This window comes from Lithobates pipiens, unplaced genomic scaffold (assembly GCF_037356315.1).
Source record: "Lithobates pipiens isolate NorthernLeopardFrog02 unplaced genomic scaffold, aLitPip1_a1.2 Scaffold_19, whole genome shotgun sequence".
NCBI classification, from domain to species: domain Eukaryota; kingdom Metazoa; phylum Chordata; class Amphibia; order Anura; family Ranidae; genus Lithobates; species Lithobates pipiens.
In genome coordinates this window covers 1,208,182-1,231,254 of record NW_027507764.1, presented here as the reverse complement: position 1 = coordinate 1,231,254, position 23,073 = coordinate 1,208,182, and the positions used below count along the sequence as shown (strand labels likewise).

General features: G+C 49.1%; 1 protein-coding gene across 1 annotated transcript in view; it reads right to left on the bottom strand.

Moving 5' to 3' along the window:
• Positions 1 to 23,073, bottom strand: part of LOC143995757 (F-box/LRR-repeat protein 6-like) — a 108,869-nt gene that overhangs the window by 9,888 nt on the left and 75,908 nt on the right. Inside the window, exons 2-6 of the mRNA XM_077490470.1 lie at positions 15,322 to 15,638; positions 15,081 to 15,239; positions 1,425 to 1,488; positions 873 to 1,004; positions 236 to 343 (exon numbers count right to left, since the gene is read on the bottom strand). Of these exons, the coding sequence (XP_077346596.1) occupies positions 236 to 343; positions 873 to 1,004; positions 1,425 to 1,488; positions 15,081 to 15,239; positions 15,322 to 15,638 (780 nt within the window). The remainder of the gene's footprint in view (positions 1 to 235; positions 344 to 872; positions 1,005 to 1,424; positions 1,489 to 15,080; positions 15,240 to 15,321; positions 15,639 to 23,073) is intronic.

Sequence of the window (23,073 nt, the reverse complement as noted above, 5' to 3'; positions counted from 1 at the left end):
GAGGAGATAAGGGAAGGAGAGAACCGGGGGGAGGAGTATATAATGGAGAGGAGATGAGGGAAGGAGGAGGAGAGAAGTGGGGAGGGGTATATAATGGAGAGGAGATCAGGGAAGGAGAGAAGTGGGGAGGGGTATATAATGGAGAGGAGATAAGGGAAGGAGAGAAGTGGGGAGGGGTATATAATGGAGAGGAGATAAGGGAAGGAGAGAAGTGGGGGGGGTATATAATACACACCGCTATTCCGGCCATGATGGTATTCATCTGAACACTGTAGGACAGGAAGAGTCGCCGGAGTCGGGCTCCGAACATCTCCAGGAATCTATAGACGGCGTTGAGCTGGACCTATGGGAGACAACAGAAGGTGGGAGAATTATCAGCTGATAACAGTCAAGCAGTTCTCATGGCCTCAGACATGGAGCACTTTGTGGGATGGTCCCCCATAACAAGCACTGCCGGTTCTGGGAGAGAAGTGTAGAGTGATATATAATGGAGAGGAGATAAGGGAAGGAGAGGAGTGGGAAGGGGTATATAATGGAGAGGAGATAAGGGAAGGAGAGGAGTGTAGAGTGATATATAATGGAGAGGAGAGGAGTGTAGAGTGATATATAATGGAGAGGAGATAAGGGAAGGAGAGGAGTGGGGAGTGATATATAATGGAGAGGAGATAAGGGAAGGAGAGGAGTGTAGAGTGATATATAATGGAGAGGAGATAAGGGAAGGAGAGGAGTGGGGAGTGATATATAATGGAGAGGAGATAAGGGAAGGAGAGGAGTGTAGAGTGATATATAATGGAGAGGAGATAAGGGAAGGAGAGGAGTGGGGAGTGATATATAATGGAGAGGAGAGGAGTGTAGAGTGATGCACATGGTACCTTGGAGTTCTGCAGGTTGAGATTCTGGATCTGTGGACAGCAACGTCCTATAGACAGCAGGTCCTCCACAGTCACCTGACTACAATGTGAGAGTGTGAGAGACGTCAGCAGGGGGCAGGACTGCGACAAATTCTGCACAAAAAAAGAAAAGATGGTGAGAAGGGGGATAAAAGGCACAGATGTCAAGGCAGACATTTGGGGGAGATGATGGGCTTCCTTTTGGGAGTAAAGGAAAGGATGGATTTTCTCTGGCATCTGAAGACGGGCAGAAAACCACCCTGGCATCTAATGGTAGCTGGGCACAAGTAGGGAGACCCCCATTGATTCAAGGGATATAAAAGGGGTCCTGTGGCTTCAAGGTAAAGGTGAGGAGAAACCCGGCTTGTGAGGACAGACAGGAGGTCTCTTCCAAGTACAAGAGAAAGGTCACCGTGGCATCTGGGGAGAGATAGACGGCAACCAAGGCACCCGTGAGAGGCAGCCATGGCGTCTGGGGACAGGTGGGGGGGCCCCTCGGCCCCTGAGGACAGAGTGTAAATGATTGGCACTTACCTGTAATACAAAGGAAACCGAACTCTTCCATTGATGAAGGGAAAAGTCAGAGACCTGAGGAAGCCTAGAAGAGAGAAACTACATTACAGACATCAGCAATGAAGGCGATTTCTACAACTGGCTGCTGTAAACACCGGACATACCTAGAGATGTCCACTAATATATTCACAGCAAAAACTTCACTACGCAGCACTATATATATATATATACACATACATACACACATACATACACACATATATACATACATATAGACACACACACATATATACACACAGTGGCGGAATTATAGGGGTCGCCAAGATCGCCATGGCAACTGGGCCCCTTGCTGCAGGGAGCCCTTGAGGGCCCCCTGTACTCTTCCATAGGGGGGAAAGCTGAGAGGAGCTTCCCGATCATCAGCCGAACTGAAATCGGCACTGTGCGGGAGCTCCTCACATTAGGGTAAAGTGTGTGCTCTTTGTCTCCCCCTACAGTGCAGTACCCGGCAGGAAGAGCCAAGGTAAATGTCTGACGTTTTTTTTTTTATAAGACTATCTACTGTATTTGTGTTTATGTGTGTGTGAGCATGCATGTATGTGTGTGTGTGTGTGAGAGAGCATGCTTGTATGTATATGTGTGTGTGTGAGCATGCATGTGTGTGTGTGTGTGTGTGTGTGAGCATGCATGTGTGTGTGTGTGTGTGAGCATGCATGTGTGTGTGTGTGTGTGTGTGTGTGAGCATGCATGTGTGTGTGTGTGTGTGTGTGTGTGTGTGTGTGTGTGTGTGTGTGTGTGTGTGTGTGTGAGCATGCATGTGTGTGTGTGTGTGTGTGTGTGTGTGTGTGTGTGAGCATGCATGTGTGTGTGTGTGTGTGTGTGTGAGCATGCATGTGTGTGTGTGTGTGTGTGTGAGCATGCATGTGTGTGTGTGTGTGTGTGTGTGTGTGTGTGTGTGTGTGTGTGTGTGTGTGAGCATGCATGTGTGTGTGTGTGTGTGTGTGAGCATGCATGTGTGTGTGTGTGTGTGAGCATGCATGTGTGTGTGTGTGTGTGTGTGTGTGTGAGCATGCATGTATGCGTGTGTGTGTGTGTGTGTGTGTGTGTGTGCTTCTATGTGTGTGTGTGTGTTCATATATGTGTGTGTATGTATGCATGTGTGTGTGCACATGTATGTGAGTGTGCACGTATGCATATGTATGTATGTGAATGTGCATGCGTTTATCAGTGGCGGTGCATCCAAAAGGGCGCACAGGTGCCACCCCCTCTCTCCAGCCACCCCCTCTATGACCAATGGATAGATTCATGCATAGCATAGCATGAATCTATCCATGCCCCCCCGCTGCCACCCCCATATTTAGGTGTCTGGTTCCTTTTGGGGTGCCGGGCACCTGAATTACAGCGGCGGGGGGGGGGGTGTTTTTGCAGCACCTGATTAGAGCCATGGGCTCCAATAGGCTTCAAAATAGGTGAACTGCGAGCGCCATGCTTGACACTCACAGTCCACCCAGCCAGGTGTGTTAGAAAAGTGAATTAACCACTTGACCACGGGGCACTTAAACACCCTTAATAACCAGACCAATTTTCAGCTTTCGGTGATCTCGCATTTTGAATGACAATTACTCAGTCATGCAACACTGGACCTATATGAAATTTTTGTCCTTTTTTTCACACAGATAGAGCTTTCTTTTGGTGGTATTTAATCACCGCTGGGTTTTTTATTTTTTGTGCTATAAAAGAAAAAATACAGAAAATTCTGTAAAAAAATGAATTTTTCTTTGTTTCTGTTATAAAATTTAGCAGATTAGTCATTTTTTCTTCATAAATTTTGGCCACAATTTATACCACTACATATCTTTGGTAAAAATAAGTACAAATTGGTGGATATTATTTGGTCTTTGTGAAAGTTATAGAGTCCACAAGCTGTGGTGCAAATATCTGAAAATTGATCACACCTGAAGTACTGACGGCCTATTTCCATTCTTGAGACCCCAACATGCCAGAAAAGTACAAATACCCCCAAAATAACCCCTTTTTGGAAAGAAGACATTCCAAGGTATTTAGTAAGAGGCATGATGAGTTTTTTGAAGTTGTCATTTTTTCCCACAATTCTTTGCAAAATCAAGATTCTTTTTACTTTTTTTTTTTTTTTCACAAAATTGTCATATTATCAGGTTATTTCTCACACACAGCATATGCATACCACAAATTACACCCCAAAACACATTCTGCTATTACTCCCGAGTACGGCGATACCACATGTGTGAGACTTTTACACAGTGTGGCCACATACAGAGGCCCAACATGCAGGGAGCGCCATCAGGCGTTCTGGAGCACCCAGGACAATTCTGACATTTCTCTCCTACATGTAAAAATCATCATTTATTTGCTAGAAAATTACACAGAACCCCAAAACAGTATATATATATGTTTTTTTAGCAAACACCCTGGAGAATACAATGGTGGTCGTTGCAACTTTTTATCTCGCACGGTATTTGCGCAGTAATTTTTCGAATGCTTTTTTTTGGAAAAAAAACAGTTTTGTGCTTAAAAAAAAAAAAAAAAAAAAACAGTAAAGTTAGCCCAATTTTTGCATAATGTGAAAGATGAAGTTACACCGAGTAAATAGATACCTAATATGTCACTCTTCAAAATTGCACACGCCCGTGGAATGGCGCCAAACGTCGCTACTTAAAAATCCCCATAGGCGACGATTTAATTTTTTTTTTACTGGTTATATGTTTTGAGTTACAGAGGAGGTCTAGGGCTAGAATTATTGCTCTCGCTCTAACGTTCGCAGCGATACCTCACATGTGTGGTTTGAACACCGTTTTCATATGTGGGCGGGACTTACGTATGCGTTCGCTTCTGCATGCGAGCACATGGGGACAGGGGCGCTTTAAAAAAAAACATTTTTTTTATTGTTCATTTTACTTTATTTATTTTAGTTTGACATTTTTTTCCCCAAAAATAATTTTTTTGATCACTTTTATTCCTATTACAAGGAATGTAAACATCCCTTGTAATAGGAATATGGCATGACAGGTCCTCTTTACAGTGAGATGTGGGGTCAATAAGACCCTGCATCTCACCTCTAAGCTGGGAAGCCTGAAAAAAAAAAAAAGATTCTGGCTTTGATCGTATTAGCGATTCGGTAGAAGCACCGGAGGGCGGCGGGAGGGGGGGGGGGGGGGGGATGTCTATGGCTGGGTATTGCAGGGTATCACCGACTATGGCTGGTTATCTCAGAGTATGGCTGGGTATCTCAGAGTATGGCGTTGCAGAGCATTGCAGGGTATTGGCGGGTGTTGCAGAGCATTGCAGAGTGTTGCAGGGTATTGGCGGGTGTTGCAGAGCATTGCAGAGTGTTGCAGGGTATTGGCGGGTGTTGCGGAGTGTTGCAGGGTGTTGCAGAGTGTTGCAGGGTATTGCAGGGTGTTGCAGAGTGTTGCAGGGTATTGCAGGGTATTGCGGAGTGTTGCAGAGTGTTGCAGAGTGTTGCAAGGTGTTGCAGAGTGTTGCAAGGTGTTGCAGAGTGTTGCAGAGTGTTGCGTTGCAGGGCATTGCAGAGCGTTGCAGGGCATTGCAGAGTAATGGCAGGGCATTGCAGAGTAATGGCAGGGCATTGCAGAGTAATGGCAGGGTATTGCAGAGTAATGCAGAGTAATGGCAGGGTATTGCAGAGTAATGCAGGGAATCGAGGGGTTAATTTTCGGTGAGCAGCGATGTGGGCACTGCAGATGCAGCCCACATCGCTGCTGACACCGATCTCTTCCCCCTCCGCTGTACCGATCGGTACAGAGAGGGGGAGGGAGGAACCGGCGTCATAACATGACGCCGGCTTGTTTACAAGTGATCACTCCGTCATTTGACGGAGCGATCACGTGGTAAACGGCCGCGATGAGCGGCCGTTTACCGTGATTCGTGATGCGCCGGGTCCACTGGACCCAGCGGTCACGGATGCTCTCGTGTGCGCGCCCCAGGGGGCGCGCGAGAGCAAAATTCTGGGAGGCCGTTAATTAACGGCCTCTCAGAGTTAAACAACCGCCCTGAAGCCGTTAATCGGCAATGGGCGGTTGTTAAGTGGTTAATATTCACTTTCCTAACACTGAACCGCCTCTCCACCAATCAGGTGTGCCGGTCTGTTACCCATCACCTGATTGGCTGAAACGATAGGCGCAGCTATTGGACACCTATCAGGAGGAGAGGACGGGAGATGAGGATGGCAGGAGATGCATGGAGGACCCCACTTATGGCCGTTACCCGCTGCCCCACCAAGACAGGGTAAGTGGCAGGCAGACAGCGAGCGGGTGGTGGGGATTCACAGTGGCAGCATTTGATAGGTGCACTGGCAGCATTTGATGGGCACCCTGGTGGCGTTTGATGGGCACAGTGGTGGCGTTTGATGGGCACAGTGGTGGCGTTTGATGGGCACCGTGGTGGCGTTTGATGTTTTTTAAATCGGTTCCTCTATATTCGGCCACCCACTTGGGACTGGGCCCTGGTGTTCCACCATCAGGCTCTGAGAAAATAGCCCTGTCCGGAGGTTGGGGGGGGGGGCCCTCCAAGGTTTCCTGCATCGGGGCCCTGAAGGTTCTAGTTACGCCACTGTATACACACATATACACACACACACACATATACACACAGAGTATATGAAAGGGAGCTGCAAGCTGGTGGCGCTCACTACAGGACGAGGGGACAGAATGTGGCATCGGAAGCTGGAAAAAAGGGTGGAACATTAAGTGAAAATGGCGGCCCCAACAGCCTGCTCCGGGGTCCATGCCATAGCACCACCCATCAGAAAGCATGGCACTGCCTCAGCAGTAAAACTGACAACAGGAAGGGGCAAGATAGTGGGCACTGCAGACCAATCCAGTAGGCACGGCCTAGATTTCCAGGGAGCCTGAGTGGTGGTGCATGCACCCCCGAGAGGGTCCATACCAGAATCTCCAGCCAGGAGGGGGGGGGGGATCTTGTAGCACCCCCAGCCCACAACACATGAAGTATCCCCACCTCCTTAGGGTGCAGGATGAGATGCAGGTCTAGTATGATCTCTGAAACTTCAACCTTCTCAACCCTTGAAAAAAAAAAAGGTAGGGAGGGGGGGGGGGGGAGCACAGGCAAACAGAGCTTATTGCCCCCACAGCTACACCCCGAGACACAACCAAAGCATGAAGAGACTAGGCACCCAATCCCACACCAATTCACCTGAGAGGACAGAGGGGAGACTGGCAAAGGGGCCGAGGCCTATAGGGGAGGAGGAGACCCTGCAGGACCGACCAACCCAGAGAGTGTATGCGCCCCACACCATGTCCAGGGAGGTATTTCTACATCCCAATCCAGCAGTGTGGGGGGTAAAACTCCCTATACAAATCTTCCTCTCAACCAAAGTGGGGGACTTTCAGCCAGGGTAACACTGACACTGTAGGCAGCTGGTCATATGTGTCCCTGTGAGATGTTTAACCCGCTGGCCTCCCTGGTCCAGGATGCGGCCAGCACATAGCTAAAGGTCTGCGGGCACTGATCTGCCAGTCAGGGGTGACCACTGGATCTAGATTACCCAGCCTGTCTGTTGATTGGAGATCTCCGCAGGAACCCCCCCCCAAAAAAAGCTACGGAATGATACGTTCCTGCAGAGAACTAGGTCTGTTAAGGAATCCAATGTACATAATGATAATCAGAAAATGTCTATTTGCTTATGTATATACATGTTCCCACTCTCCTTACTTATTATGTAATATACAGATTGACTTTCTGTTCGGAGCCAAGATGGCGTCTATACCCTACATCCCCCGCGTTAGAAGAATGCATTTGAGATAAGAAAACCAGCTTCAACCAAACTTCAAGCATCAAGTTTCTTCATTTCTCTTGTATTGTAAACAATAAGTTGTACCTATTAGACTGACATAGTAATGACGTATCTTTCTGTATAAAATATTAACACCGCCCACCAATAAATCAGAGAATTTAGAAGTAGCCGAGCTGAACGTATCTCAGAGAGTGTTTACTTCTAATGTGCTGCACATTTATACTTTTTAATTAGAAATAGCAGCAGATAACCAAGAACTAATTTGTAGTTCTTATCTATTACAACTGGCGCCCAATGTGGGTAACTTATTTCTCGCCTGAAGCTGTTTTAACGAACCTGCTAATGGTTTTCTGCTGACTATTATCTGTTCAGTGTCTGTCATTCTGAAGGACTGCAAATTTAGCAGACTGAAAGTGCAGCTGCAGGCGTGTGTCCATCCTCACCCCTAGATTCTACCTCTAGTGGTGGGGTGGAATTCTGCAGGCATTTATAGACGGGGTTACTCGAGGTTGGCTGTGTAGGACCTCTGAGGGTTAATCTCAAGCTGTGAATTAGGGCAGTTTGAAATAAGGCTTGCGGAAGTGGCAGTCTTGCAAAACGTCTATGAATGTTCTGCTCGGGAAAGCTTTCCTGAGGGTTTATCTCAAACTGTGAATGAGGGCAGTTTGAAAGAAGGCTAGCTGGAATTTGGCAGTCTTGTGACTCAGGTGAGCTTTTCCCGAGAGCTATCTTTGCAGTTCAAAGAGTGTCAGGTGTCATGTCCTGTACTGAGTGTATTTGTCCATTACTGTTTGATATACACGAAGAGGGTGACGGTGAGAGAAAGTGGCTACCTGAAGGATCAGTTGGGCCATAAGCCACTGCTCCACACCACCTCTGATGTGCTAGTTTTGACCCTCGAAGAGAACAGTCAGGAGTGTGCGAGGAGACAGATCTCTCGCAGGGATGCAAGCCCCCACCTTAAGAATTCTTTGATAAGACAGCAGTCAGAGGAGTATTAACCAATTTGTTGCCTGTATTCTCCTCTTAAGCCGTCCGCTGAGAGAGAGAGAGAGAGAGAGAGAGAGAGAGAGAGAAGGGAATGCTAGAATGTGATATTAGAAGAGGAGAGAAGATGTTGCAAGAAGCAGAGGAATGGCATGTGCTGATAAGAGAACAAAGAGGCGCTCTGTGTGATAACGGCTTATTGGATGTGGCAGAAGCATGGTACAGGACGGCAAGGACATTGCAAAGAGGGTTGGATAGAACAGGAAATCAAGAAAGATGCAAATTGTACTATGTATGTGAATCACAGAGTTGATAATGTGGCTGTACCGCCCCCATATACAAAAACTGGAAGGAAGGAGGAGAGGGACAACCCTGCTATCCGCCTAACGCCCACTCCCTTCTCACCACCCCAACCCGAGCACAACCCACTGTGACCACTCCCAGGCGGCCATCTTGGTACACCCAAGCCCTCACTTCAGGCACAGCCCAGTGCACTTCCTGCCGGCGGCCATCTTGGTGCACCCAATAGGCCCAGCCATGGCATATAACCAGTTCTTCCCATTTAAAACCAGGATGGTTCTTACCACACACCTGTCTCCCCTAATATGGAAGCACTACCTTCACAGGCTGGATATGTTAATGATGAAGAAGCGTCCGAGTGGGAAGACCAACAACAGGCAGCAAGGCCACCTGCTGATTTAACCCCTAATCCAGCTCCGGACTCACAGTTCCGAGAGGATCTCAAACATATGCTGACAACCATGAGAAACAGTGCCCATTCTCAGCCCCCGCCCCAACACCAGTCTCGGGTTACCAGAAGGGGCACCGGTGATGTATGTCGCTTTTACCCCATCACAAGCAGCAACCTTAGTGACAAGTCTGCCTGACCCAAAGAAACAGCCAATGCCCTTCTACCGCAGGATAGTGCAGATACAAGAAACTTATTAAGCTGCCTGGAGAGACTTGATCAGCCTATGCCAAATTAAAGCAGGACATGTCTTTTGGCCAGTTATGCAGGCGGCCCTACTGTGATGTCTGCCTGACAAGTGCCACTTCCTACACCGCAGGCGTGGAGTTCTGTGCACAACTCCGCGACTGGGCAAAGGAGAAATTGGCAGATCAGACCACCACAATCCAAGATATTGCCCAAGATAAAGGGGAGTCTGTGGAGAAGTATCATGCTAGACTCATACAGGCCTTTGATGATCTGGGCTTCTCCCTCTATGAAAAGACACACACACACATGTTATCATCTGCTTTTGTCTCAGGACTCAGAGAGGATATCAGAAAAAGCCTGATGGTGGCCCGCCCTGAATATCGCGCAATGAAAATGTCCGATTTATTGTTGGTGGCCAGAGGGATAGAAAACCAAAAGGGGAAAAAACCAACGCCCCTCATGGTAACACAAGACGAAGATCCCGCCTACACTCATCCACCACCACTGCCCAATACCAGGGAAAAGATCATCTGTTACAACTGTGGGAAGCGGGGGTCACATCAGAAGAGTATGCAGAGCCTCAAGACATCTGAGACAAGACAGGGATCCCGCTGAAGGGCAACGTGGACATGAACCTCCACCACCACGCCCCAACTCATGCTAGGAAATGAGAAAACCCGTGTCACCCCTTATGACAGTGTCCTCAAATGAGACTGGGGGACCCCTAACAAAGGTCACGTTACCTATACAAGGAAAACCTACCACTTTTCTCATTGACATGAGTGCAGCCAGGAGTGTGTTGAGGGCTGAGGACCTGCCTGATAATTCTTTCCTTTCCACTATTGATGTTTCCTGCGTGGGAGTGGATGGGGTGCCCCGCTCCAGTCCACTCACTGAGCCTCTCCAAGTGGGGACATTTCCTGATTTGCTTACCAGATTTGTGGTGTCCTCTACATGTCCCTTGAATCTACAAGGAGCTGATGTGCTGTCCAGACTACAGGCGTCAATCATCTTCACACCTATAGGGGGGGTGAAGTTACATACTCCCCTATCCTTGGAAGACTCATCTGCCTTGTGTTCTCTGCCTCTCCTGATGACACTTCATGAAGCAATAACTCCAAGTTCAATACCAAAAGAAGTACTTGACAGAATTCCTGCGTGTCTATGGTCCACAGGCCAGGAAGACATTGGTCACTTAAAAGTGCCACCAGTTTCAGTCAAGCTCAAAGAGGGCGCATCATTGCCCCGGAAACCACAATACCCACTTAAGTTGGCTCAATCAGAAGCTATCTTGAAACATGTAGCTGCCTTGGTCCAGAATGGGGCCTTGATCCCCTGTACCTCACCATGTAATACACCTCTTTTTCCTGTCAAGAAGAAAACACCTAAGGGAGAACCTGACAGATACAGGATGGTGCAGGATCTGCAAGCAATTAACGAAGTCACAGTGTTGGACACCCCAATTGTGCCAAATCCACATACCTTATCAGCTGTACCTCCAATGGCTGAGTACTTCACTGTGGTGGACCTGGCAAATGCATTCTTCAGTGTCCACTCTCACCCCTCCTGCTGGTACCTTTTGCATTCACCCACGAAAAGACAGCAACGTACCCAGACAGTTATGCCAAAAAGGGGCACAGAACTCTCCAAGCTAGTTTGCAAACGCTATGGCTATCATCCTTGACACATAACAAGAGGATCACCTGGAAGTGATTCTCCTCCAATATGTTGATGACCTTCTCCACTGTGTAGCTGACTTACCCACTGTTGAAGTCACCTCAGAAAGCCAGTTGGGCTATCTTGCCACACAGGGTTGCGAAGCCTCAAAGCCCAAATTGCAGTGGTGCTCAACATCTGTAATTGTTCTTGGACACTGTCTTGTCCCATGGGACAATACACCTCACTGAAGACAGGGTGTAAGCAATCTCTGACATCCCACTGCCACAAGGCCAGAAGCCCCTTCATTCCTTCCTTGGACTAATTTCGTATTGCAGAGCATGGATTCCAGAAGGCTCCCTACTGATGCAAGCTTTGTATGATACCCTGAAAGCAGACCCCTTCCAGATGTTTCCTGAAGCAATATCCAACTTTGAGGCCTTCAAGCACACCATCTTTGGTGTTAGGGCTCCCAGACTACAACAAAACGTTCAAACCCTTTGTATCCGAACATCTGGGACATGCTACAGGTGTACTCGCCCAATCACACGGCATCTGCCAATGCCCTATAGGATATTATCCCTGTCGGCTGGATGCGATAGCAAGAGGAGGCCCATCGTGTCTGTGAGCTGTCTTTGCTGTACAAGCCTTGTTTGACAAAACTTCGAACTTGGCTCTCGGACTCTGCCTTGTTCTGCTTGCTCCCCATGACATTGCTCCCATACTCCACCAAGATCCAGCCAAAACATCTGTCCATTGCCAGACACTTGAGACTCCTGTGTTTCTACCTTCTAGACAGCATTACTCTATTACGTTGTCAAACACCGAAACCTACCACCCTACTTCCACTTCTCGAGGGGGGTAAGGAGGAGGAGTCGAGTCTTGACTTGTCACCCCATGACTGCATCGAACTAATGCGGCTGGAAACCACACATATCCCCACCATGAGTGAAATACCCCTGCAGGATCCAGGTCACCACTGAGAACTCGGTTCTCCTAACTGAAACCTTACCACCGGTGATGTCTGCACAGGTGGCAGAGCTGCAAGCACTTACTACAGCATGTAAATTGGCAGAGGGAAAAAGCCAACATTCATACGGACTCAAGATATGCTTTCAGCGTTGCCCATTATTTTGGTGTTATCTGGAAGGACAGAGGGTTCCTAACGGCTGCAGGAACACCTGTGAAACATAACTCAGCCATCAGGGACTTGATGGACGCCCTGCTTCTCCCAACCCAAGTGACTATTCTAAAGTAAAGCACATGACAAACTCAACTCGAAGGAAGCTGGGGGCAATCTAGACGATTCAGCTGCCAAACAGACAGCCAGTGGTCCACGGGAAGTGGACAGCAGGGTGGTAGAAGAAGACCACTCCATGCTTATCCTACGGACTCTCCCAGTGGACAGAGTTTATCTGAAATAATTACAGGAAGCAGCAAGTCTGGATGAGAAGGAAAGCTGGAAACGGAGAGGAGCAACTCTCAGAGATGGACTATTCGAGTGCAGCAAGAAGCCTTGTCTACCCAGGAGTATGTACCCAGCCATGGTGCAATGGGGAAATGGAGCTGCCCACTTGACAAAGACTCTTATGAACTTATGAGTTACTTCATTGACCAACAACTTCTGCAGATCATGCACTATCTGCATCTAAGAAGCACCTGGCAAAAGCTCTATACCCCTTCCAGAGGATACAAATTGATCACTCCCAAATGCCAAAGGAGTGACAGATTCGAATACGCCCCCTAGTGGAGGTGGACATGACTGCCAGGACCACAGCTAAGGAACTACTGAGTGAGATAGTATGTAGATTTGAGGTCCCAGAGGTGATAGAGAGCGATCAGGCCCAGCCTTCACAGCAACCCTTACAAAAGATTAGGGCAGCATTGGGGGTTCAGTTGGCTCTACACACCCCTTACCACCCTCAAAGTAGCGGGAAGGTAGAAAGGATGAAAGGGACACTAAAAAACAGGATGTTAGAAGATGGCCCAAAAGACTAACATGAGTGGGCCAGACAGTTTGCTCATTGCCCTGTTCAGTGTCAGACACACACCCCGGGGGAAATATGCCCTATCCCCTTATAAAATTGTTTGGTTCAGCCCCCAGACTTGGCTGTCACTTTCCACAACAGTTACAGTTACAATCTGATGTGTTGACTAATTATGTAACCGCATTATCACGAGAATTAACCCAAATGCATGTCCAGGTGTTTTCTTCCATTCCAGATCCTGAATTAGATACAGGAACACACCAACTACTGCCTGGAGATTGGGGGCTGGTAAAGAAATTTGTGAGAAAACATTCTCTTGAACCCAGATATGATGGTCCATTCCAAGTTTTGCTGACCACACCCACCTCAGTGGAATTGGCCGGGAAGAACACCTGAATACACGCTTCCCACTGCAAGAAAGCTCCACCCCCAAGGACAAGATCCCGCCCACTTCATGACGACCATGCTGCATATCCTTTTTCTGTTTGGTCTAGAGGGGAGGCCCAGGAGGGGGTCATCACAAAAAAAAAACAAAAAAAAAGATAACATAATTACATTTTGGTATAGCTCTTCAGGTAGACATGTGACCACCTTTACCTTTAATTACTGTGACATAGTACCTTGTCCGTTTGACTGTTTCATGGCAATGCCATAGGTACAGTGACATCCCTGATGGGAAGGATATATATGTGTGTTTTACAGACAGTTACTGGGGCCAGAATTGTGGTTCCTGGGAGGGACAGTGGGTTGGAACATAGGACCAGATTAGAGGGTATCTGGACTGGTGAATGTGCCCTTAAAAAGGTCATTATGCCCCTCCATATCCTAGCAGAAGATACCCCTGATACACATACTGACCCAGCACACAGTCAGAGGAGGAAGCGAGCAGCTCTCTCCGGAAGCTTTGACCCTCATGTGTACATAGATGCTATAGGGGTCCCAAGGGGGGTCCCTGATGAATTCAAATCCAGGGATCAGGTAAAAGTTGGTTTTGAGTCTTTGATCCCCATAATAACTGTGAACAAGAATGTAGATTGGATCAATTACATAAACTACAACCAACAAAGATACGTGAATTACACTAAAGATGCCCTCCAGGGAATTGCTGACCAGTTACCCCCCCACTTCCTACATGACATTCCAGAACCGGGTGGCCTTAGACATGGTGTTAGCTGAGAAAGGAAGTGTCTGTAAAAATAGAAAAAACGGGGACCTGTTGCACCTACATTCCTGATAATACCGGCCCAAATGGTAAAGTAACTTTAGCTATAAAGAAATTAGAAGATTTGACATTGGAGTTGAAGAAGAAATCAATAATATAATAAATATTTTAGCTGGATGAGTGGGTGTCAGAAGGTGGTCGCCCAGATAGGGGTAACGGTACTAATAATCCTGGTTCTTTTACCCCCCGATTGTATGCTGTATTCTACCTTTCGTAAAGAAGTTAATGAGCAAGGCTGTAGACAACAGCCCACCTACATTTCTCCACCAAGAAGAAGAGGACCCTCTTATGATGGAGGATGACAAACCCTTCACTCCTCTACAGTCACACCCTGTCCAAAATCTCACAATCCTCTAGGGTTATAGGGGTAGATAGCACCTGATTGCCCTTCTTCAGCTGTATTGAGGGGGGTAGTGAACTAGTTGCTGCCCAACTCTATATACAGCTTAAAAAGAGTTGCTGAGGAGAATGGGCCAGGTGAGTAGGACCTTTAGATGAGGGACAGAAGAAAATAGCCATTTTAGGGGGGACTGTTAAAGAATCCAATGTACATAATGATAATCAGAAAATGTCTATTTGCTTATGTGTATACATGTTCCCATGCTCCTTACTTATTATGTAGCATACAGATTGACTTTCTGTTCGGAGCCAAGATGGCGTCTATACCCTACATCCCACGCGTTAGAAGAATTCATTTGAGATAACAGAACCAGCGTCAACCAAACTTCAAGCATCAAGTTTCTTCATTTCTCTTGTATTGTAACCAATGAGATGTACCTATTAGACTGACATAGTAATGACGTATCTTTCTGTATAAAATATTAACACCGCCCACCAATAAATCAGTATTTAGAAGTAGCCTGAGCTGAACATATCTCAGAGAGTGTTTACTTCTAATGTGCTGCACATTTATACTTTATAATTAGAAATAGCAGCAGATAACCAAGAACTAATTTGTAGTTCTTATCCATTTCAGGTCCTTACGTCTGAAATACTAAGCAGAAATAACTGGTTTGCCTATAGCAAAGAGGGGGTACCAGCTAGGACACTCTTCCTAAGGATCCCCTGAACTGACCTTTGCTGGATGAGGGCCTCCATTGTCTCCGTCACCCTTTTCTGGATTTTGGGTTTATCTTTGGCACCTGGAAGGACCCAGCAGCGACTCACGGTGACGCGACGCCAGAGGTCCAGACTGGACGCTACCTGTCGCCATAAACTACATACCTGGGAGAGCCTGCAGATAAAAGGGGACACAGGGGGATAAGAGATGAAGAGGATGACACACCCTGGATACGCCCACCATCTTGTGTCCTCACCTACACAGAACGGGCACCGCACCCTCACTGTCCACCAGGAACCGGAAGACCCGATGTAAGATCTCCACTGGGATGATAGAGCCCCAGCCAAAGTCAGTGGTGACGGCCCCCTTGTCCATCGATGTCCCTACACGGCATCTCTTCCGCACACAGACTGTTTCGTCCAGGTCATGGTTGCTGGAGATGAGGAGCAGCATGTCCTTGTCTGTGTGGTGGATGTAATAGGAAGGGGCCGCATTTTGGGATTGCTGCCTGTTCCTGGAGCGTTTTGTGGCGCGACCGCGCTTGGCAGAGTGCTTCCCGCGGGTGGGCGACATCTAAAAAGGAAGAGATAATAATATTAATTTGGGTGGATGAAATCTGAAGAGGCGATGATGATATTATGAATATAATAAATTAATTGGATTTTTGTAAAATCTCTTTCCTGGAGTCCACTAAAGGGACACAGGAAGTCATATACTGCTGGGTTATTCTGCTATGTACAGGGGGATTGGACAACACCCAACCAAAAAATTGTGGGCTAGCCCAGAATAACCCCCGCCCACTACCAGCATGTCTCTGTTTTTTTTGAAAAGCAGTACCAAGAGCACGGCTATAACCACAGAGGGCGGAACGTTTCCCTCTATGGACTACAAGAAACACATTTTACTAGAAGATCTAAAATCCTATTTTTGTTTCTTATCCATTAAGGGACACAGAAAGTCATATTCTATCTGTAGGGCCAAAGCAGTCCAACTGAGGATTGGGAAACACAGCAAACCCCAGTACCAGTCACCAGGCCATCAGAGTACCCGAGTACCTGTCACCAGGCCATCAGAGTACCCGAGTACATGTCACCAGGCCATCAGAGTACCCGAGTACCTGTCACCAGCCCATCAGAGTACCCGAGTACCCATCACCAGGCCATCAGAGTACCCGAGTACCTGTCACCAGCCCTTCAGAGTACCCGAGTACCAGTCACCAGGACATCAGAGTACCCGAGTACCTGTCACCAGTCCATCAGAGTACCCGAGTAACTGTCACCAGCCCATCAGAGTACCCAGGTACCTGTCACCAGTCCATCAGAGTACCCAGGTACCTGTCACCAGTCCATCAGAGTACCCAGGTACCTGTCACCAGCCCATCAGAGTACCCGAGTACCTGTCACCAGCCCATCAGAGTACCCGAGTACCTGTCACCAGCCCATCAGAGTACCCGAGTACCTGTCACCAGCCCATCAGAGTACCCCAGTATCTGTCACCAGGCCATCAGAGTACCCGAGTACCTGTCACCAGCCCATCAGAGTACCCGAGTACCTGTCACCAGGCCATCAGAGTACCCGAGTACCTGTCACCAGGCCATCAGAGTACCCGAGTACCTGTCACCAGGCCATCAGAGTACCCGAGTACCTGTCACAGTCCATCAGAGTACCCGAGGACCTGTCACCAGGCCATCAGAGTACCCGAGTACCTGTCACCAGGCCAGAGTACCCGAGTACCTGTCACCAGGCCAGAGTACCCGAGTACCTGTCACCAGGCCATCAGAGTACCCAAGTACCTGTCACCAGCCCATCATAGTACCCGAGTACCTGTCACCAGGCCATCAGAGTACCCGAGTACCTGTCACCAGGCCATCAGAGTACCCGAGTACCTGTCACCAGGCCATCAGAGTACCCGAGTACCTGTCACCAGGCCAACAGAGTACCCGAGTACCTGTCACCAGGCCATCAGAGTACCCGAGTACCTGTCACCAGGCCATCAGAGTACCTGTCACCAGCCCATCAGAGTACCCGAGTACCTGTCACCAGGCCATCAGAGTACCTGTCACCAGCCCATCAGAGTACCCGAGTACCTGTCACCAGGCCATCAGAGTACCTGAGTACCTGTCACCAGGCCATCAGAGTACCCGAGTACCTGTCACCAGGCCATCAGAGTACCCGAGTACCTGTCACCAGGCCATCAGAGTACCCGAGGACCTGTCACCAGGCCATCAGAGTACCCGAGGACCTGTCACCAGGCCATCAGAGTACCTGTCACCAGCCCATCAGAGTACCCGAGTACCTGTCACCAGGCCATCAGAGTACCTGTCACCAGCCCATCAGAGTACCCGAGTACCTGTCACCAGGCCATCAGAGTACCTGAGTACCTGTCACCAGGCCATCAGAGAACCCGAGTACCTGTCACCAGCCCATCAGAGTACCCGAGTACCTGTCACCAGCCCATCAGAGTACCCGAGTACCTGTCACCAGCCCATCAGAGTACCAGAGTACCTGTCACCAGCCCATCAGAGTACCCGAGTACCTATTTGCAGCCCATGCCTCATAGAATATACATTGGGGTGTTTGCTTTCCAAAATGGGGTCCTTCAAAAAAAAAAAGGACCTTCAAAAGTGTAATGGGTAGGAAGGAAATGAGATGTGTCATTTATGCTCCTAGAAAGCCTGAAGGTACTACTTCAATGTTGGTCCTCTGTATGTGACCAGGCTGTGTAAAAGTCCTACACACGTGGTATCGCCATACTCGAAAGGAGTAGCAGAATGTGTTTTGGGGTGTAATTTTTGCTATATACATGCTATGTGTTAGAAATATCTTATAAATTGACAACTTTGTGTAAAAAAAAAAAAAAAATGCGTTTTCATTTTTTTCCCACATTTTCCAAAAACGTCTGGAAAAAAATGAACCGTTCAAAAGACTCATTATGCCTCACAGATTATACATTGGGGTGTTTTCTTTCCAAAACGGGTTCATTTTATGGACAATTCCATTGTCCTGGTGCTCCAGGGCCTTCAATAGGTAGTTGTGAAATGAGATGTGCCATTTTTGCTGGTAGAACGCCTGAAGGTGCCACTTCAATGTTGGTCCTCTGTATGTGGCCAGGCTGTGTAAAAGTCTCACACATGTGGTATCGCCAAACTCAGGAGGAGAACAGGATGTATTTTGGGGTGTAATTTGTTGTATACATATGCTGTGTGTGAGAAATAACCTGATAATATGACAATTTTGTAAAAAAAAAAAATCATTTTGCAAAGAATTGTGGGAAAAAATGACAACTTAAAAAATCTCACCATGCTACTTACTTAATACCTTGAAATGTCTACTTTCTAAAAAGGGGTCATTTGGGGGGTATTTGTACTTTCCTGACTTGTTAGTGTCCCAAGAATTGAGATAGACCTGATGTACTGAAGGCCTGATCAGATGTGATGAATTTTCAGTGATTGGCACCATAGTTTGTAGACTCTAGATCAGCCTTTCTCAACCTTTTCAACACAGAGGAACCCTTGAAATAGTTCTCTGGTCTCAGGGAACCCTCTGCTAAAAATGTGAAATCTACAACTCATGATACATTAGTGTGATGGTCGGTGGGAAGAATTACCCCCCTTACAGAGAGCTAAAAAGATCAATGGTGTCGGTGGGAACTTATCCAAGAGGCAGAAATGGCCCAATGCTGAAGGAACCCCTACAACCTCTGAAGGAACCCCTACAACCTCTGGAGGAACCCTGGTTGAGAATCACTGCTCTATAACTTTCACACAGACCAAATAATATCCACTAATGTGGGTTATTTTACCAAAGATATGTAGCAGTATACATTCTGGCCAAAATTTATGAAGAAAAATTACTAAATTAGCAAAATGACAGAAACAAAGAAAAAGCCATTTTTTCCCACAAAATGTATGTTTTTTTTTTTATTATTTATAGCACAAAAAATAAAAAAACCCCACTAGTGATTAAATACCACCAAAAGAAAGGTCTATTTGTGTGGAAAAAAGGACGCAAGTTTCATATGGGTACAGTGTTGTATGACTGAGTAATTGTCATTCAAACTGTGAGAGCGCTGAAAGCTGAAAATTGGTCTGGTCAGGAGGGGGGGTGTAAGTGTCTGGTATTGAGGTGGTTAAACATTTGTAATTCATTTCTTAACATCTACTGCTGAATTACGAGTTCATTTAAATATTTTCTCAATAATACTCTTACCCCCCTGTGTTCCCAATTCCCCTTCCTACTTCATATCTGGCGGGATCTCCAATTCACTCACCTGCAGTACTAGTTCGTATAACTTTGATATTGTACCTTTTGTACTTTTGGCCATCAATCACCCGTTCCAGTTGGGTCAAATCTCCGCCACGATCTTATTGGTTGTAGAAGATTTTTTAACAAAGTGGCTCAATTGGGGGCGTCGCCATTCATCTATCACCAATAGTTCCCTATACTCCCCTTGTCTATTATGTGTCCTAATTGTGCCCTGTCTGTCTTTATCCAGTTTCCTCCTACTTTTATTTCCGCATCCAAGCATTAGAGATAGAGGTTGTCCAAGTGGAGGCGCCCTCTCATACTTTAGAACATTTAGGGGACAAGAAGCCCAGGATGTTGGGATACAATGGTTGGCAGACCTGGGTTTGGCTTTGGAGGAGGAGGCCATGAAGTTGTAGAAGAGACTCTTTTTGGCCTCCATCATGGGTGAGGCCGAGGCTCGTTTTGCTGAGGATGACGGCTCCTCTTCTCACTGGCGATATCCTTCATGGAAACTTTCTGCAATGCACAACACTTTCTGCATGCGGGTTCTGCAGCTCTAAACTTGCTCAAGAAATCCAGAGGGACCTTCTGATGTTCTCTGCCAGGAAAACTCCTACAAGAGATGAGGCAGGAGACTTCCAAAGACCCCATCACCCTCTCCACCCTATAGTTAAAGGCAATGGAGAGGAGTACCAATTGCTTTAGACCAGAGGAGTGACAGAATAGGGTCATGGCCAATCAGACTGCAGAGAAGGAACAGAGTTCTGGACCTCCAGGAACTTGTTGGGGTCCTAAAAAACAGGAGCATCCTCCAATGGGGTGGGAGATGCTTCAAGTCAGGATACTGCCGGATCATCACAGGGGGCAGTCCACTTATTTTACAAAGTCCTCCTCATAACGGTACAAGGCTGGAAAACGCTTGGGAGAGACACAGGAATTTCCCAGCTCCAAAAGGAAGACTACAGGCAGTGGGGGTACCAAAAGGGTCTTGGTGGTCTTATGGGACATAAAAGATCCTAAACTAAGACTAAGCACAGAATTAGCGTCTACAGACTGTTCTGTGAGTGTTAAAGAGGTGCACCGCATCAATAAGAGCTGAAACAGTCTCCTTTAGTTTGGGAGTAATGGCAGAAGAGGTGCCACCCATCCAGAACCGGAGAGACTCGGCATCGGGCAGGGTCTCGGTGTCTGAAGGCTCAGAGGCGGCTAATGCCGGGAGAAGTTTGGATAGAGATTGTTGGAGTCAACAATCAGAGGAGATATTTGGTCTATAAAATCCTCCATGACCCCCATGAAATCACCTCGGGATAGAGCGGAGAAGACAGCCATGTCTGATGGAGGTATGGAATGCTCAGTGGATGGCCTAGACCCTAGGAGAGGGCAAAATCCCAGAGCGTCTGTGTCAGGCCCCTCATGGGGCACACTGTAGTCACCAGCGGAATGGTTAGTGGGGTGTGAGCTGGAGGCACTTGGTACAGCGGGATTGTCCCCCCCGTGTATCTATGATCAGATATGTTGCATGGCAAGGTGGAAAACATCATATCACATGGTGTGAGGCCGACACAAACCAGCCTCTGCATAGCAGAAGGGAGGGGCAGCTGAAGGGGGCAGATCCCTGTAGAGGGGCGGCTGAAGGGGGCAGATCCCTGTAGAGGGGTGGCTGAAGGGGGCAGATCCCTGTAGAGGGGCGGCTGAAGGGGGCAGATCCCTGTAGAGGGGCAGCTGAAGGGGGCAGATCCCTGTAGAGGGGCAGCTGAAGGGGGCAGATCCCTGTAGAGGGGCAGCTGAAGGGGCAGATCCCTGTAGAGGGGCAGCAGAGAGGTCAGCGAGGACCACTCAGCAGATAATATCCATCCCTCAGTGGAGGCACTTGGTACAGCGGGATTGTCCCCCCCGTGAATCTATGATCAGATATGTTGCATGGCAAGGTGGAAAACATCATATCACATGGTGTGAGGCCGACACAAACCAGCCTCTGCATAGCAGAAGGGAGGGGCAGCTGAAGGGGGCAGATCCCTGTAGAGGGGCGGCTGAAGGGGGCAGATCCCTGTAGAGGGGCGGCTGAAGGGGGCAGATCCCTGTAGAGGGGCGGCTGAAGGGGGCAGATCCCTGTAGAGGGGCGGCTGAAGGGGGCAGATCCCTGTAGAGGGGCAGCTGAAGGGGGCAGATCCCTGTAGAGGGGCAGCTGAAGGGGGCAGATCCCTGTAGAGGGGCAGCTGAAGGGGGCAGATCCCTGTAGAGGGGCAGCTGTAGGGGGCAGATCCCTGTAGAGGGGCGGCTGAAGGGGCCAGATCCCTGTGGAGGGGCAGCTGAAGGGGGCCAGATCCCTGTAGAGGGGCAGCTGTAGGGGGCATATCCCTGTAGAGGGGCAGCTGAAGGGGGCCAGATCCCTGTAGAGGGGCAGCTGAAGGGGGCCAGATCCCTGTAGATGGGTGGCTGAAGGGGGCCAGATCCCTGTAGATGGGCGGCTGAAGGGGGCCAGATCCCTATAGATGGGCGGCTGAAGGGGGCCAGATCCCTATAGATGGGCGGCTGAAGGGGGCCAGATCCCTGTAGATGGGCGGCTGAAGGGGGCCAGATCCCTGTAGATGGGCGGCTGAAGGGGGCCAGATCCCTATAGATGGGCGGCTGAAGGGGGCCAGATCCCTGTATAGGGGCGGCTGAAGGGGGCCAGATCCCTGTAGATGGGCGGCTGAAGGGGGCCAGATCCCTGTAGATGGGCGGCTGAAGGGGGCCAGATCCCTGTAGATGGGCGGCTGAAGGGGGCCAGATCCCTGTAGATGGGCGGCTGAAGGGGGCCAGATCCCTGTAGAGGGGCAGCTGAAGGGGGCCAGATCCCTGTAGAGGGGCAGCTGAAGGGGGCCAGATCCCTGTAGAGGGGCAGCTGAAGGGGGCCAGATCCCTGTAGAGGGGCAGCTGAAGGGGGCCAGATCCCTGTAGAGGGGCAGCTGAAGGGGGCCAGATCCCTGTAGAGGGGCAGCTGAAGGGGGCCAGATCCCTGTAGAGGGGCGGCTGAAGGGGCCAGATCCCTGTAGAGGGGCGGCTGAAGGGGGCCAGATCCCTGTAGAGGGGCAGCTGAAGGGGGCCAGATCCCTGTAGAGGGGCGGCTGAAGGGGGCCAGATCCCTGTAGAGGGGCGGCTGAAGGGGGCCAGATCCCTGTAGAGGGGCGGCTGAAGGGGGCCAGATCCCTGTAGATGGGCGGCTGAAGGGGGCCAGATCCCTGTAGAGGGGCGGCTGAAGGGGGCCAGATCCCTGTAGAGGGGCGGCTGAAGGGGGCCAGATCCCTGTAGATGGGCGGCTGAAGGGGGCCAGATCCCTGTAGAGGGGCAGCTTAAGGGGACCAGATCCCTGTAGAGGGGCAGCTGAAGGGGGCAGATCCCTGTAGAGGGGCAGCTGAAGGGGGCAGATCCCTGTAGAGGGGCAGCTGAAGGGGGCAGATCCCTGTAGAGGGGCAGCTGAAGGGGGCAGATCCCTGTAGAGGGGCAGCTGAAGGGGGCAGATCCCTGTAGAGGGGCAGCTGAAGGGGGCAGATCCCTGTAGAGGGGCAGCTGAAGGGGGCAGATCCCTGTAGAGGGGCAGCTGAAGGGGGCAGATCCCTGTAGAGGGGCAGCTGAAGGGGGCAGATCCCTGTAGAGGGGCAGCTGAAGGGGCAGATCCCTGTAGAGGGGCAGCTGAAGGGGGCAGATCCCTGTAGAGGGGCAGCTGAAGGGGGCAGATCCCTGTAGAGGGGCAGCTGAAGGGGGCAGATCCCTGTAGAGGG